Source organism: Pteronotus mesoamericanus, unplaced genomic scaffold, assembly GCF_021234165.1.
Source record: "Pteronotus mesoamericanus isolate MK-2021 breed Mesoamerican mustached bat unplaced genomic scaffold, CSHL_Meso_final contig_25, whole genome shotgun sequence".
In the NCBI taxonomy this organism is placed as follows: Eukaryota; Metazoa; Chordata; class Mammalia; order Chiroptera; family Mormoopidae; genus Pteronotus; species Pteronotus mesoamericanus.
This window is the reverse complement of record NW_026555105.1, coordinates 36967974-36986170: the sequence shown is the minus strand read 5'-3', so window position 1 is coordinate 36986170 and position 18197 is coordinate 36967974. Positions and strand designations below refer to the sequence as shown.

General features: G+C 41.0%; 1 protein-coding gene across 1 annotated transcript in view; it reads right to left on the bottom strand.

Annotated features, from left to right (window-relative positions):
* Positions 1-2500: 2500 nt before the first annotated feature.
* Positions 2501-18197, bottom strand: part of KAT14 (lysine acetyltransferase 14) — a 93165-nt gene continuing 77468 nt past the window's right edge. The window contains exon 10 of the mRNA XM_054574103.1: positions 2501-2549. Within this exon, the coding sequence (XP_054430078.1) occupies positions 2523-2549 (27 nt within the window). The 3' untranslated portion in view covers positions 2501-2522. The remainder of the gene's footprint in view (positions 2550-18197) is intronic.

The following is an 18197-nucleotide window of genomic DNA, read 5'->3' as shown; positions in this document are numbered from 1 at the left end:
AAAGTTGTTCAAAAGCAAGGGATATAATATTAAGCTATCATTTGCATAAATTAATGTGTGTATACACAAGTATATATTTGCATGTGTATAGAAAATTTCTGAAGGATACATAAGGAGTGAGAGTGCATTTCTGGGGAAATATAGGGGCTTACTTCTTCAATAAAAACATTAGATTTAGAAGGGAATATGTGCCATAAAATGGTTAAGAGTTTTCAATAGTCATAGGTCATCAGTATCCCTTTTGCCACACCAAACTTATATTTACAAATCTGCTCCCCCCACAAGTCACAGAGGCACACCATACCTACGGTTGGAGCCAACATGAGTGCAATCAGCATCTTTTTGTAATTAGAAAAAATGAGCCATTCCTTTGGGAGGATATACTCCCCTAGGCATGCAGCTTGGGAGCGGAGAGGAGGATAGATTTCAGCTCCCATCCCCTGGGTACCTTTCACAGTGTACAGTAAGCGCACCTGTTCGTGGTAGCTTTGGCTGGAGCCACATTTTCCTTACACAACCAGTGGTGTTATTTATAGACCAAGAAAGAACACATAGGACCTGTTTTTAAAAATACAATTTCTCTAAAAATAAAGGTTTCTTTGAAAAGAACACAAAAGGTAGAAGTGAGGAATATTCCACTCTTTTCAGTTGTTTCATTGATGCAATACAAAAGCAGTGTCCAAATTTCATGCTATTTTTTGTTGTGACTTTCATAACCACAATGATCTGCCTGCAAAATTTTCTGGTTAGTACTTGAAATTTGATTTTTTTCCCCCCTCAGAAGGTCCTAATTGTTTCAATAGCAGGGAAAAATATCCCTTATTCTCTACTTTCCTTCCCATCAATTGGATCTTGTAACCAAACCATTGTATTAAAGAATATGGTCTTTCACCCTGGCTGGTGTGACTCAGTGGATTGAGCACCAGCCTACGAACCCAAAGGTCACTGGTTCAGTTCCCAGTCACGGCACATGTTGGGTTGTGAGCCAGATCCCCAGTTGGGGCATGTGAGAGGCAACTGATCAATGTGTCTCTCCTACATTGATGTTTCTCTCCTTCTCTTTCTCTTTCTCCCTCCCTTCCCCTCTCTCTAAAAGTACATAGATAAAATCTTTTTTAAAAAATGTGGTTTTTCCAGATCTGGTCTGAGGACATTAATGCACCAATGTGAGGCCAGAAGAAGTTATAGGGTCAACATGACATGTGATTTCAGGTAAACAAAATTCACATCAACTGGTTTTTGTATTGCCTTATTTTTTAGAACAAAGTATGATATAAGCCACATCACTCCATGCAAAAACATTATAATTATTTGTAATATTTATGAGCTAGGGATTCATTTTTGCAAACCTGGAAAATCAAAATGACTTGGCAATATTGAGTCAATAAAGAGCAAAACAGGAAGGAAAGTCTCAGTTACCTTGACAGGTGGTTTTTCGGTCTTTCTCCATAGACATGTAAGTTTGCCTTTCTCCATACATCCCGAGTCCATGATAAACAGGCACCTTATAAAACCAGACTATTCTGAACCTAAAGTTAATCTTTTTCTATGCAACCTAAAAGAGACCACTTTTATATGTATTCTGTCCTTTAAAAAAAAATTTAGACTTAGAGAAAAGCAGCCAAAAAAAAAAATACAGAGCTCCCATTTATTCTTAATCCAGCTTTCCCTAATATTAACAGCTTGTATAACCATATAAAAATTAAGAAACTGTCATTGGTACAATACATTTAACCAACCTGCAGACTTTATTTGGACTTCAACAGTTTTCTAATGATTGCATTGAAATATCATGTATCCTTAATCTCCTCAGGTTTGTGACAGTTCCTCAGTTTTTCCTTGTCTTTCATGATTTTGACATTGTTAAGGAAAAACGGTCAGTTGTTTAGTAGAATATTCTTTAATTTGGTTTTGTCTAAGGATCAGATGGAGGTGATACATTTTAGCAGGAATACCTCTTATGACATTGTGCTTTTCTCAGTCCATCAGACTTGGGGAACATCATGTTGACAAACCTTATTGGTGAGTTGCCTTGAGCACTCACTGGTGAGTTGCCTGGTTGAGATGGTGACTGCTAAATTTATCCACTGTAAAATTACTTTTTTTCCCTTTTGTAAGTAATAAGTTTCTTGGGAGAGTTGTCTGAGATTGCAAATATTCTGGTTTCTTTTCTCAAATTTTGCTAACTACTTTTAGCATTCATCAATCAATCTGACAATTATTACTATGATTCCCTAAAGGTGATTTTCTATTTTCCTCATTCTTTCTACATTAATTAGAATTCTTCTAGAAGGAAGAGATCCTCTATCCCTCATTTATTTACTTTATGATCAGTATGTACTCATGGATGCTTATTCTATGGTATGGGTTACAATCCAACATTATTGTTATTTATTTTGTTGCTTCAATGGTTCCAGGTTTGGCCATTAGGAGCTCTTTCAGGTTGATACCTGTGCCTTTTGACATGTTCCCACCTTTTTCAAGTATTTCCTTCCTTACTGGCACCACAAAATGCTTCAGGCTCATCTTGTATTTTCTCTGCTCCTGCCCTGGAAGAGAAACGCAAATGATATTGCTGTCTAATTAACCATCAATAAAACAAAACATAGTTATTGATATCTGCATGGCAGAACTAAAGTAATATCCCAGACCTTTATATCACCACCTTTAGAAACCCTGTAATTAATTTAGGTGCTGCAGTTTTATTTTGCTGTATGTATGTATGTATGTGTGTATAGATTTGTTTTCAGAGAAAGGGGAAGGAAGGGATAAAAAGAGAGAAAAATCATCAGTGTGTAGTTGCCTCTCACGCAGCCCCTACTGGGAACATGGCCCACAACCCAGGCATGTGCCCTGACTGGGAGTCGAGCTGGTGACCCTTTGGTTTGCAGGCCAGTACTCAATCCACTGAGCCACACCAGCCAGGGCTTATTTTGCTCTTTGGTTTACTTAAGTAACATTTAGAAAAGTACATGACAGAGTAGATCATAACATAACAGCTCTGAGGATGCATGTTCCACACTAGAATTTTTCTTCCTTAGCCTCAGAAGACTTACCAAAAAAACTGAATTTGGGTTTCTCTTCTTTAGGATTACTGGAAAGGTAATTAGAACACATTTTTGCCCAACTCAGGTCTTAGGCTCAAAATAGCGCTCAATTCTGAACCTGAATTGCAGAAACAGGATGGGAAAGGTAAAGGAAGAGATGGCAGTACACAGGAGGGGTTTGAGTAAGAGTCCAAAGTCACCACCCCTGGAGGGCTTCTGAGCCTGCCAGCCCAGCCAGTGGGCCTTGCCAACTTATTTTCCAGGTGGTTGTTGTTATTGCTGTTTTCCTGTGGATCTGCTTATCTTCAGCCTCAGCACTGTTTAAATTTTGATGAAAAAGAATAAGAAAGCAAAGTGAACAAATACAGGGATTTTTCCCTACAAGTGTTGCCTGGATGTTCCTGGGCTCTGCCATCCAGCCAAGAAAAACGTGGATGATACCAGAGCAATTGCACTGCAGTACTTGCCACCCTTCAACTTGAAGGTTTTCTTCTTTTGGAGGATGGGGTGAAGAAGTTAGAGACTGGTTTATTTTCTCCTGAGGCTCTGCAGCCTGCTGCTCTGCCTCCATGCACTGTAAGCTTGTCAGAAGTGTGAGACAGGGTGCTGAGGGCATTCTTCCTATGGAAGCCAGCAAAAGAGCCAGGTGGTGTTCAACGAGAAACAAAACAAAGAAAAAACAAACAGAAAACTGAGGTTGGAAAGCCATCCTAATGAGTCATCATAGGGCTAAGAGAGGGTATAAATCTAGCCTGACACAAAGATACCACCTATTTTCTTGGTCCCTCAAACTGATTTTTGGGGGTCTTGTTAGCCAATAGGAAGACCCATAGTAAGAATAGGACTTCCTAGTCAGGCCAGGCTTAAAATGGACTTTAAACTTGAGGCTTTTGGCATAGACACCATTTTCCTAGCCACGGAGAGTTTGCAGCAAAGAAAGTATTGCTTTAATTTTTTTAAAAGAGTATAAGAGAACTCTTGTGTTTCTTTACATCTCTATAGTATTTTATGCCTTCATTTCTGGGAAACTGGGACCATATGAAAAAAAAAATGTGCTGAAGTCATTGGAAGTGTGGACAACTGTTATGGATTAAATTGTGTCTCCCCACCCCAGCTGCCGTGAAAAACGTGTTAAGAGTCCTAATCCCCGATACCTCAGAATATGACCTTATTTGGAGATAGAGTCTTTGCAGATTTAACCAAGTTAAGATGAGGTCACTGAAGCCTTTATATTAAGAGAATATTTGGACACGGACACACCAGGAGAAGGCCATGTAATATGGAGGACTGGAGTGATACATCTACAAGCCTAGGAACACCCAAAGCTACTAGGAGCTAGGAGAGAGTCATGAAATAGTTCCTTCCTTAGAATTTCAGAGGGAGCATGCCCCTGTTGACACCTGGATTTCAGATTTCTTGCTTCCAAAACTGTAAGGTTATAAATTGCTGTTGTTTTAAGCCACACAATTTATGGTGTTTAGTAATGGCAGCCTTAGGAAACACATATAGCAGCATTGGATGGCCGCAAGTTCATTGTTGTAAAACTATGTTGATAAGACAGCCTCCAGGCTGTTTGAGAGTTTCTAACAATCATCTATTGCCCAAGCAAATCATCAGGAAGCAGATAGGGAGTAAGACACATGGCTATGTGATCTTGGAAAGCACCTAAGTCTCTCTGAAGCTCTTTCTACATCTTTAAAATTAGGCTAATAAAAATTTCTTCCCTATGGTAGCTTAAAGACTAAACAAGAAAATGTTTTTTTTAAATTACCTACTGTGGGCCTCGCACATGGTGAACTTTCAACAGATGCTCGTTCCTTTTCTAACAAACATGAAGGAACGCCCCAATGTCTAGGAGCCAAGCTGGTAATGGTGTTAGCTGAGAGCCCAATGTCTATTTATCCTAATAGATAGTAGTAAGTTTAGTAGACCCTGTCAGGGCTCTGCCCAGATTTGGAGTGCATTTGGTGCACTCATTGGAGTGCACTTCCAATGGTTCACACCTGAGATTATTCATTGGCAAGGTGTTCTCAGGCTACCAGGGCTACTTCTTCCACACTCAGGTTGATAAAACTGGGAATTAATATCCTTAACTTAGTGCAGCCCATGATCAAGGCCTGAAGGATGTCAGAGTTTCTTTTCTGTGATTCAGAGAAACTTTGAGGCACAATTCACACCTTTGGGTTCCCCCAAGCTGAAGTCACAAAACTTAACTTGAAGGACAGAGTTGCTTGCCCATTCCTATGTTGCTTATACTCCCACAGTAGTCTTTTGAGTGAGCACATCCTTAATAAATTACTAACACTCAAGTCCTCAAACCAGGATCTGCTTCAGGGGCACCTCATGTGAGACAATAAACTTTTTAATATCTTGTGCAGAAATGCTACATGGTTAGAGATAAAAGAATTGATCAGACTGCACATTCAGATCATTCACTATTTTAGCAGATATAATAATCATACTATTAACTACTTATTCATTTGCCCAATATCTGCATTATGTTCAACTCTGATCTTCATAACCCACCTACAATATAGGCAGTTTTATCCTTGTGGCTGCTTTAAAAAGAGTAGCCACTAAAAAATAAACAAGCAAACAAACAAACAAATAAACGTAAGAAAAACAAGAAAATAGAAATTTAAAATTGGTCATCCATTCTTTGACACTCTTCCCATTAAATTCTATGTCCCGTCCTCTTGAATCTTATATTTTTAGAGAGAACTGCTCTATTTTGATAACTTTTCCCTCAATTGCCAAGACCTGGTGATCCTAAAATACCTTTGCCAGATGAAGACATCCAGCCATGTGGGTTGATTAATCTTAAATTGTACCTCTAGTAGACTGGATATAGTTGGGTCTTGCTTTTATATTTAGTCTGAGAATCTCTGTCTTTTGATTGAAGCATGTGGTCCATTTATATTTAATGTAATTATTAGTTGGATTTGGGTCTAACATTTTGCTATTTCTTGGTGGGGGATTTTTCTTTTTTTGTCTCATTTGGATTTTCTTCCTCAAATCTCTTTTTTTGTCCTTTTTTGGTTTAATAAAATATTTGATTAAACTTAGACTTTAGAAACTCAGATTTTCAGATCCAAGATGGCAGAGGAGTGAGTGAAAGTCACACTAACCTCCTTCCAGAACCGATCTGGAATTACAACTAAATTATGGAGAAATAGAGAGAAGCCTTAAAACCTCAAACAGACAGAAGAATCAGCTTCAGCACAACCTGACTGGTAGGGAGTGTAGTAGAGACACAAGAAGGCTGGCTGGGTGTCCACAGGCAGCAGGTGAAGTGCCAGAGGGATATTTAAGCCGCCATTTGGATCCCTCTGAGAAGTGTGGGGTCTAAAGACTAAGCTGATATCCCCAACCTAGACCACCAGAGCCCGAAGTCCACAGATAACATCCAGTGGCAAAAAGCACCACGGTTGTTCTCTGCCAGAAATGGACTGCTGGAGATGCAGAGAGCTGTTTAAAGAGCCACCACATAAATTTTAATTTACAGCCACTTACCCTGGGCTCCAGCAAGGGCAGGGGTGAACAGAGTGCACTAGAAACACTTGAGGAGAGACTGGGGACAGAAGCTTTGGGGAGAGAACTGAGAAAGTGGACTCTGGGATCCTGGTGCTGAGTCATCCCCCACGTGGTAGTAGCCATCTTGCTCAGGCAGGCCACTATCCTCTTAGGGCAGCAGCCTGAAGGGAAACAATAGCCCTGACCCCAGGAGGGATTCTGCCCTAGCCTGTGGTGCTTAAGCATGACTGCTCAGTGCAGAGTGACTAAATTAACAAATGAGGGAGTCAGCCACAAACAGTAGATCCCTGGAATTCTCAAACAAGCTGCCTAAGTTCAGACGGGGACAACATCTGACATCACCAGAGGAAGACCTAGAAAGAAAAAACAGCAGTACATACTAGAGGCTACTGAGATGGAAGGCACTGTGGTCTTTCCATAATTTGCGATATTTGCTTTTTTGCATAGCTTTTTATCATTCATTTCTTGTCCATCAAGTTTGTGCATATTAAGTCACTAGATTTTACACTACAGTTTATTTCAATTCACATATTTTGTCCCTCCCTTCTCTTACCCATTTTACCATCTTCTTTCCTTTTATTATTTTCATTTTAAACATTGTTTCCCCTCTTGCTACAACTTGTTTCCATTCTACTCTTACTGTTTCTCCCTCATCTACCCTCTCAAAACCAATTTTCTTATCAATGTTCATCTCATATTCTCTTTCCTGTCCTTAAAATACCCACATTCTCTCTCCATCTTTAGCAATCTTTCTTCAGTGGTAATAGATAGGGTGGTTGTTGTTGCATTTTTTTCAGTATTATCTCTACATATTCACTAATTTTGCATTTCTTTTTAATTTTTACTTTACTTTTATTTTTATTGTTCAAATACATTTGTCTCCATTTCCCCTCCACCACTTTCCCCTCCACCACTTTCCCCTGCACTACCCACCCTCAATCCTTCCCCACATTGGCTTTGTCCATGGGTCCTTAATACATGTTCCTTGACTTTTCCCTTCCCCTTCTTTTCCCTGTTACCCCCCTACTACCTCCCCTCTCAGTAGTCACTTTGATTTTCCTTTTAATATTGCTTTTTATATTTTTCTTGCTTATTTCTTTTTTAGATTACGTTCCACTTACAGGTGAGATCATATGGCATTTGTCTTTCACCACCTCACTTACTTCGCTGAGCATAAAGCTCCCCAGTTCCATCCATGTTGCCATGAAGGGTAGCAGCTCTTTCTTTCTGCTGCACAGTATTCCATTTTGTAAGTGTACCATGGTTTTTGGATCCACTCATTTGTTGACAGGCATTTAGGTTGTTTCCAGCACTTAGCTATTCTAAATTGTGATGCTATGAACATTGGGGTTCATAGGTTTTTTTGAATTGGTGTTTTGGTATTATAAAGGTATAATTCCAGCAGTGGAATTGCTGGGTCAAAAAAGTTACATTTTTAGCTTTTTGAGGAAATTCCACACTGTTCTGCAGTGGCTGCACTAATCTGCACTCCCGCCAATAGTGTACTAGGGTTCCCTTTTCTCCACAACCTTGCCAGCACTTGTTGTCTGGTGATTTGTTTATAATGGCCATTATGATCAGTGTAAAGTGGTATCTCATTGTGGTTTTAATTTGCATTTCTCTGACGGTTAGCAATGAAGGGTATCCTTTCGTATACCTCTGGGCCTTCTGTATGTCCTCCTTGGAGAAGTGTCTGTTCAGGTCCTTTGCCCACTTTATAATTGGATTGTTTGTCCTGGCTTGGAGTCATGTGAGTTATTTATATATTTTGGAGATCAAACCCTTGTCTGATATACTATTGGCAAATAAGTTGTCCATATGGTTGGTTCCCTTTTGATTTTGTGGATTTTTTTTTAGTTGTGCAGAAGCTTCTGATTTTGATGAAGTCCCACTTGTTTACTCATTCCTTTATGTCCCTTGCTCTAGGGGACATATTGGTGAAAATATTGCTGCATGGAATATGTGACAGTTTCCTGCCTATGTTCTTCTCTAGGACTTTTATGTTGTTATGACTCTTATTTAAGTCTTTTATTCATCTTGACTTTATTTTTTTGTATCGTGTAAGTTGGTGGTTGATTTATTTTTTTACATGTAGCTGTCCAGATCTCCCAACACCATTTCTTGAAGAGGCTGTTTTTACCCCATTTTATGCTCTGCTCTGTTTGTCAAATATTAATTGACCACAGAGCCATGGGTTCATTTCTGGGATCCCTCCTCTGTTCCATTGATCTATGTGTCTGTTCTTATGCCAGTACCAGACTGTTTTGATTACTGTGGCCTTGTAATACAGTTTGATATCAGGTATTGTGATCCCTCCTACTTTTCTCTTCTTTCTAAAAATTGCTGAGACAATTCAGGGTTGTTTATGGTTCCATATAAATTTTTGAAATGTTTGTTCTATGTGTGTGAAACATGTCATTGGTATTTTAATAGGGATTGCATTGAATCTATAAATTGCTTTGGGTAATATGGACATTTTGGTGATGTTAATTCTCCCAATATATGAACACAGTATATGCTTCCATTTATTTGTGTCTTCCTTTATTTCTTTCTTCAGTGTTGTGTTGTTTTCTGAGTACAAGTTTTTTACCCCCTTGGTTAAGTTTATTCCTAGGCACTTTCTTTTTCTTGTTGCTATGGCAAATGGGATTACTTTCCTGATTTCTGATTCTGATAGTTCATTGTTGATGTACAAAAATGCCTCCAATTTCTGAATATTGACTTTCTATCCCACTGTTTTGCCAAGTTCACTTATTAGGTCAAATAGTTTTTTGGCGGAGTCGATAGAGTTTTCTATGTACACTATCATATCATCTGCCAACAATGACAGTTCTTCCTCCTTTCCAATTTGGTTGCCTTTCATTTCTTTTTCTTGTATGATCACTGTGGCTAGGACTTCCAATACTATGCTGAATAGAAGTGGCGAAAGCAGATAGCCTTGCCTTGTTCCTGATCTTAGTGGGAAAGCTTTTAGTTTTGCCTGTTGAGTAAGAATTGGCTGTAGGTTTTTCATATATGGCCTTTGTTATGCTGAGGTATGCCCCCTTTACTCCCACTTTGTTGAACATTTTTATGATAAATGGGTGCTGTACCTTATCAAATGCTTTTTCTGCATCTATTGATATGGTCATGTAATTTTTCTCTTTCCTTTTGTTTATGTGATGTGTTATGTTGGTTGACTTGCAAATACTGAACCATCCTTGCATCCCTGGGATGAATCCCACTTGATTATGGTGTATGATCTTTTTAATGTATTGCTGGATGCAGTTTGCTAATATTTTGTTGAAGTTTTTAGCATCTGTGTTAATCAGCAATATTGTAGTTTTCATTTTTGGTAGAGTCTGGTTTTGGGATTAGGATGGTGCTTGCCTAATAAAAAGAGTTTGGGAGACTTCCCTCTTTAATTTTTTGGAATTCTGAGAAGGACAGGCATTAGCTCTTCCCTACATGTTTAGTAAAATTCTCCTGTGAAGCCACCCAGTCCACAGCTTTTATGGCCTGGAGTGTCTTGATTCCTGCTTAAATTTCACTAGCTGTTATCAGTCTGGTCAGGTTTTCTGCTTCTTCTTCATTCATTGTTGGAAGATTATTTTTTTCTAGAAATTTGTCCATTTTAGCCAGGTTTTCAAATTTCTTGACATATAGTTGTTCATAGTAATTCCTTACAATTCTTTGTGTTTCTGTGGTATCAGTTGTAATTTCTCCTCTTTGATTTCTGATATTATTTAATTGGGTCTTCTCCCTTTTTTTCCTTGATAAGTATGCTTAAAAGTTTGTCAATTTTATTTATCATTTCAAAGAACCAATTCCTGGATTGGTTGATCCTTTGAATTGTTCTTTTAGTCTCTATGTCATTCAATTCTCCTCTGATCTTAATTATTCTCTTCCTTCTACTTGTTCTGTGCTTTGTTTTTTGTTGTTTCTCCTGTTCTTCTAGATGGAGGGTTAGGTTGCTTATTTGAAATGCTTCTATCTTTATAAGTAGGCCTGTACTGTTATGAACTTCCCTTTCAGGACTGCTTTCATTGTGTCTCATAGGCTTTGGACTGTTGTATGTTCATTTTCACTTCATTCCAAATAGTTTTTGAATTCTTCTTTCTCTTTTTGTTGACCCATTCATTATTTAATAGCATGCTATTCTCTCGCCATTGGTTTGAATGTTTCTGTGTTTTTTTCCTTGAGTTTGTTTTCCAGTTTCAAGCCGTTATGGTCCAAGAAAATGATTATTCTGATTTCCATGTTTTTTGATTTATTGAGACTTGCTTTGTGTCCTATCATGTGGTCTGTCTTTGATAATGTTCGATGTGCATTTGAAAAGAATGCATATTTTGATTGGAAGATGGCGGAGGAGTGAAAGGGAGTCACGCTGACCTCCTCCCAAAACCAAACTGGAATTGCAACTAAATAATGGAGTAATCACCTGGAAAGCAGTAGAGCGATAGTGGGAGAGGAGCCTTGGTGCCGCGGACAGTGGATTCTACTCTCACACATCCCAACGGGTGAGAATTGCGGTGGAGGCTCGAGAGGGTGGGCTGGGTGCCCACGGGCACTGGCACCAGAGGGACATTGAAACGGCCAGTTAGCTCCCCCTGAGAAGAACGGGGTCTGAATCATAAACAGGAACCCCTAAACTACAGCAGCTAAAGCCGAGAAAGTACAGACAAAACGCAACCCCAAAAAGCTTAGGGGTGCTCTCTGCCAGAACAGGCGGCTGGGGATGCAAAAAGACAATTAAAGGGCCAACGCAAAAGTTGCAGCGGCAGCAACCCTCCTTGATCGCTGGGTAGAGGCGGCAGCAGGGTGGGCTGGTGCCTGGGAAAAGACTGGTGAGGAGAACTTTGTGAAGAGAACTGACACGGCAGCCGGTGGAGCCCGGGTGATAACGCACTTCCCACTCTGCAGCTACCATCTCGCTCAGGCATAAGGGAATCAATTCACCTGCCTTTTGTGCGCTCTGCACACAGCTTGTACGCGTGTGAGCTACGGGGCTGAGTGCAGACTGGCTGGGAGAGCCTTGAGGAGAGACTGGAGACGGAGGCGTTGGGGAAAGAACGGGAGGAGGAACCGGGGAGTCCCTCCCTCCCGTTCGGTAGTCTCCATTGTGGGCTGGAAAGGCGCGACCCCAAAGAGGCAGAAGCGGGGCGCGCATGACCCAGACAGCCTGCGATTGAAACGCAGTCCGCACAGGGGGTGGATCCTTGGCCGAAGAGGTCACAGAACTGCCCAGAGGCCCCTGAGGGGAGACTAGAAACGGAGGCATTGGGGAAAGAATGGGAGGAGGAACCGGGGAGTCCCGACTCCTTCTCCTTGCTGTAGTCTCCATTGCGCGGGAAGAGGCCACACCCCAAAGAGCCAAAAGCTGAAAAGCAAACATAGACACCCAAAACACCCAGAGCAGGCGCGCACACTTGTGCCGAGTGACCGGCGAGGGTTGGCGAGCGTTGGCGAGCGTGTGTGTGACCCACGCGGGCCGGCGAACGCTTGCACCTGCCGGCAAGGCCTCACACAGACTGGCACCCATACGGCCTGCGAGGGAGTGCACAGAGGGGCAAGGGCAGGCGTAAATTGACCTACCCGCCGCGATTGCGGAGCAGGCCACAAAATAAGTAGAGCTGCCCAGAGTCCCTGGAGGAGAGACCAGAAACAGGATTAACCGGAGAGTTCTAGAGCTGATTTCCTCCCATTTCCGTAGTCCCCATTTGGCGAGGGCAAGCAACGCACCCAAAGAGCCAAAAGCGGGGAAAACACACAATAGAAGACCCTAAACTGACCAGTGCCGCGAAGCTCGCATGCCAGGGAGGCCAGATGAGTACGGGAGGTCGCGAATAAGCCCCCCTGGTCTGGGGCAAGCACATGCGAGCCCAGGCAGGTGGGGGACCCTGCCGCGCTGGGAACGCTCTCAAGGAGCTCTCGTGAGAGCGCAGAGAGATCCAAAAAATGGCCCAGCCCTGACCGAAGGGGTCACAGAGCTGCTCCAAGCAGGAGTCAGACACAGGCATTAGACTCCTGAAAGGCTCAAACAAACAACCCAAGGCCCTATAGGGTCAACAACTGACATCATCAGAGGCAAGCCCAGAAAGAAAAGTAAAGGACAAAAATACTTAACAGACTCTCACAAAAATGAGAAGAAAAAGAAGTTCCCCCTCAAATGAGTGGAAAAGGGGACTCCCCACAGAGAGAGCTAAATGAAATAGAGGCAAGGGAACTATCAGATATGGAATTCAAAACAATGGTTCTAAGGAAGCTCAATGAGCTCAGCCAGCTCAAAGATAACTATGAGAAACTGCAGAGAAACTATCAGGATCTTACAGCAAACTATATCAGCCTGGAAAAGGACATAGAAACTATCAAGAAGACACAAGAGGATATGAAGAATACCATTTCTGAATTGAAGAACACCGTAGAAGGAATCCAAAGCAGCCTGGATGAAGCCGAGGATCGAATCAGTGAGATGGAGGACAAGGTGGAAAAAAGCTCCCAGAAAGAACAAGAAATGGAAAAACGGCTCAAAAAGAATGAAGAGGCATTTAGGGAAATGCAGGACAACCTGAAACGCAATAATATCCGTATAATAGGGATACCAGAAGGAGAAGAAGAGGAGCAAGGAATAGAGAACCTCCTCGAAAAAGTAATGATGGAAAATTTCCCTAATTTGAGGAGAGAAAGGCTCTCATGGATCCAGGAGGCACAGAGGACCCGACTCAAGGGGCACCCAAGGAGGTCCACTCCAAGACACATCATCATTAAAATGGCAAATGTCGAAGACAAAGAGAGAATCCTCAAGGCAGCAAGGGAGAAGGAGAAAGTAACATGCAAGGGGGCCCCGATACGCCTAGGAGCTGACTTCTCAACAGAAACACTACAAGCCAGAAGGGAATGGCAACAAATATTCCAAGCCATGAAAAGCAAGGGCCTACAGCCAAGGCTGCTCTACCCAGCTAGGCTCTCCATTAAAATAGGAGGGGAAATACGGAGTTTCCCAGACAAAAGAAAGCTAAAAGAATACATCTCTACCAAACCAGCACTCCAAGATATGCTAAGGGGACTGGTTTAAGCAGATGAAGGAAAAGAATGAGACAGAGAGGAACACAAGTACAAAGAGAAAAGATGAGTAACTTTCTATCAGTAATATCTCTCAATGTGAATGGACTAAATGCCCCAATCAAAAGACACAGGGTAGCTGAATGGATAAGAAAACATGACCCACACATATGCTGCCTACAAGAGACCCACCTCAGAGCAAAAGACCTACACAGATTGAAAGTAAAGGGATGGAAAATAATATTCCAAGCAAATGGACATGAGAAAAAGGCTGGCGTTGCCATACTTGTATCAGACAAAGTAGATTTCAAAGCAAAGACCATAAAGAGAGACCCAGAGGGGCACTTTATCATACTTAAAGGGAGAATCTATCAAGAAGACATCAACATTGTAAACTTCTATGCTCCCAAAAGAGGAGCCCCCAAGTTTATTAGGAAATTGTTGGATGACTTCAAAAAAGATATAGACAGCAACACACTGATAGTAGGGGATTTCAACACCCCACTGTCAAAAATGGACAGATCTTCCAAACAGAACATTAATAAACATATCGTGGTGCTGAATGACACACTGAATCAAAGAGACTTAACTGACATATATAGACCCTTACATCCCAAAGAAGAAAAATACACATTCTTTTCAAATGCTCATGGCAGTTTTTCAAAGATAGACCACATGATAGGACACAAAGCAAGTCTCAGCAAATTCAGGAAAATTGAAATAATACCAAACTTTTTCTCAGACCACAAGGCCTTGAAACTCGAAATCAACCTCCAAGAGAAACTTCAAAAACTTGCAAACTCATGGAGACTGAACAGTACACTATTAAACAATGAATCGGTCAATAATGAGATAAGAGAAGAAATCAAAAAATTTCTGGAAACAAATGAAAATGAACAGACAACTGTCCAAAACCTATGGGACACAGCAAAGGCGGTCCTGAGAGGGAAGTTCATAGCAATACAAGCTTACCTAAAAAAGATAGAAACATTTCAAATAAAAGACCTAACACTACAACTTCAAGACCTGGAGAAACAACAACAAATAAATCCCAGAGCAAGTAGAAGGAAGGAAATAGTCAAGATTAGAGCAGAACTGAATGACATAGAGACAAAAAGAACAATTCAGAGGATCAACCAACCCAGAAGCTGGTTCTTTGAAAAGATAAATAAAATCGACAAGCCTTTAAGCAGACTCATCAAGAAAAAAAGGGAGAGGACCCAAATTAATAATATCAGAAATGAAAGAGGAGAAATAACAACGGATACCACAGAAATGCAAATGATCATCAGAAACTATTATGAACAAGTATATGCCAAGAAATTTGAAAATCTTGATGAAATGGACAAATTTTTAGAAAAGTATAATCTTCCAACACTGAAGGAGGAAGAAACAGAAAGCTTGAACAGACCGATAACAGTTGGGGAAATTGAAGCAGTAATCAAGAAACTCCCAGCACACAAAAGCCCAGGGCCGGACGGTTTCCCAGGAGAATTTTACAAAACCTTGAAGGAAGAGCTAACCCCTGTCCTTCTCAGACTATTCCAAAAAATCCAAGAGGAGGGAAGACTCCCAGACTCCTTCTATGAGGCCAGCATCACCCTGATCCCAAAACCAGATAAAGACCCTACAAAGAAAGAAAACTACAGGCCAATTTCGCTGAAGAACATAGATGCTAAAATCCTCAACAAAATCTTGGCAAACCGCATCCAGCAATACATTAAAAAGATTATCCACCACGATCAAGTGGGATTCATCCCAGGGATGCAGGGATGGTTCAATATACACAAATCGGTAAACGTGATACATCACATAAATAAAAGAAAAGACAAAAACCACACGATCATCTCGATAGATGCAGAAAAAGCATTTGACAAGGTACAGCACCCACTTATGATCAAAACACTCAGCAAAATGGGAATAAATGGGGCATTCCTCAACATAATAAAGGCCATATATGAAAAGCCTACAGCTAATATCATACTCAACGGGCAAAAACTGAAAGCTTTCCCACTAAGACCGGGAACACGACAAGGATGTCCGCTCTCACCGCTTCTTTTCAACATCATATTGGAAGTCCTAGCCACAGCGGTCAGACAAGAGAAAGAGATAAAAGGCATCCAAATGGGAAAGGAGGAAGTAAAACTATCATTGTTTGCAGATGACATGATAGTGTACATAGAGAACCCTGTAGACTCTACCAAAAAACTCCTCAACCTAATAAGTGAATTTGGCAAAACAGCAGGATACAAAGTCAACATTCAGAAATCAAAGGCGTTTTTGTACACCAGCAATGCAATAGAAGAAGAAGAAATCAGAAAAATATACCATTCGATATAGCACGAAAAAAGATAAAGTACCTAGGGATAAATTTAACCAAAGACACAAAAGACCTGTATGCAGAAAACTATACAACATTGAAGAGAGAAATTAAGGAAGACACAAATAAATGGAAGCATATACCGTGCTCATGGATTGGAAGAATTAATATCCTCAAAATGTCCATACTACCCAAAGCAATTTATAGATTCAACGCAATCCCTATTAAGATACCAATGACGTATTTCACAGAAATAGAACAGACACTTCAAAAATTTATATGGAACCATAAACGACCCCAAATAGCCGCAGCAATTTTGAGAAAGAAACACAAAGTAGGAGGGATCACAATACCGGACATCAAACTCTACTACAAAGCCACCATACTCAAAACAATCTGGTACTGGCACAAGAACAGACCCATAGACCAGTGGAACAGAATAGAAAGCCCAGAAATAAGCCCAGGTCTCTAGGGACATCTAGTATTCGACAAAGGGGGCAGAAGCATAAAATGGAGCAATAACAGCCTCTTCAACAAATGGTGTTGGGAGAGCTGGACGGCTACATGCAAAAAATTGAAATTGGATCATCAGCTGACACCATACACAAAAATAAACTCAAGATGGATAAAAGACTTAAATATAAGTCGCAACACCATCAAAGTCCTAGAGGAGAACATTGGCAGGAAACTCTCAGATATCCCACGCAGCAATTTTTTCACTGATATGTCTCCTAAAGCAAGGGACATAAAGGAAAGAATAAACAAGTGGGACCTCATAAAAATAAGAAGCTTCTGCACGGCGAAAGAAAACATCAGCAAAATGAAAAGGGAGCCAACCGTATGGGAAAATATATTTGCTAATGATACATCAGATCGAGGTTTGATCTCCAAGATATACAAAGAACTCACTCGACTCCACTCCAAGAAGACAAACGATCCAATCAAAAAATGGGCAAAGGACCTGGGCAGATGCTTTTCTAAGGAGGAGATACAGAGGGCCCAGAGGCATTTGAAAGGATGCTCAGCATCACTAGCCATCAGAGAAATGCAGATCAAAACCACCATGAGGTACCACCTCACACCGGTCAGAATGGCCATCATAAACAGATCCACAAACAACAGGTGCTGGCAAGGCTGTGGAGAAAAGGGAACCCTAGTCCACTGTTGGTGGGAATGCAGACTGGTGCAGCCACTATGGAAAGCAGTGTGGAATTTCCTCAGAAAGCTGAAAATGGAACTGCCTTTTGATCCAGCGATTCCCCTGCTGGGACTATACCCTGAGAACACCAAAATGCCAATACAAAAGAACCTATGCACCCCAATGTTCATAGCAGCACAATTTACAATAGCCAAGTGTTGGAAGCAACCTAAATGCCCATTAGTAGATGATTGGATCAAAAAGTGATGGTACATATACACAATGGAATACTACACAGCCGAAAGAAAAAAAGAAGTACTAAACTTTGCGACAGCATGGATGGAACTGGAGAGCATCATGCTAAGCGAAATAAGCCAGGGGGCGAAAGACAAATACCATAAGATCTCACCTATAAGCGGAACCTAACCAACAATGCAAAGATGCAAGGAAAATATGACCAGCAACACTGAAAGGAAAAGAAATCAACAGAGACAAGAGGGAAGGGGGGGGCAGGGAAAGGGAAGGGAAGGTGCAAGTCAAGGAACATATAGCAAGGACTCATGGACAAAACCAAAGGGGAAGAGCTGAGGGAGGGAAGGTGAGAGGGGGCAAGGGAAAGAGGTGGGGGGGAGGCAGAGAAAAATATATTTAAAAAGTAAATAAATTAAAAAAAAAAAAACAAGGCTCAACTACAGCAGGAGGGTATACTCCACCCACACAAAGGGCACACCTCAAGTGCCCAGCTTGGGTGATAGGGGAGGCTGTGCCACCGGACCCTACAAGACACTTAACTACATTAGGCCACACTACCAAAACACAGAGTCATAGTAGTTCTACCTAATACATAGAAACAAACACAGGGAGGCTGCCAAAATGAGATAGAGGAACATGGCTCAAATGAAAGTAAAGATCAAAACTCCAGAAAAAAAACTAAACAAAATAGAGATAAGCAAGCTATCAGATGCAGAGCTCAAAACACTGATTATAAGGATTCTCAAGGAACTTAATGAGGACCTCAACAGCATACAAATGATTTAGTCATAAATGAAGGAAACACTAATTGAAATAAAGAACCATTTACAGGGAAACAACAGTAGAGTGAATGAAGCCGAAAATC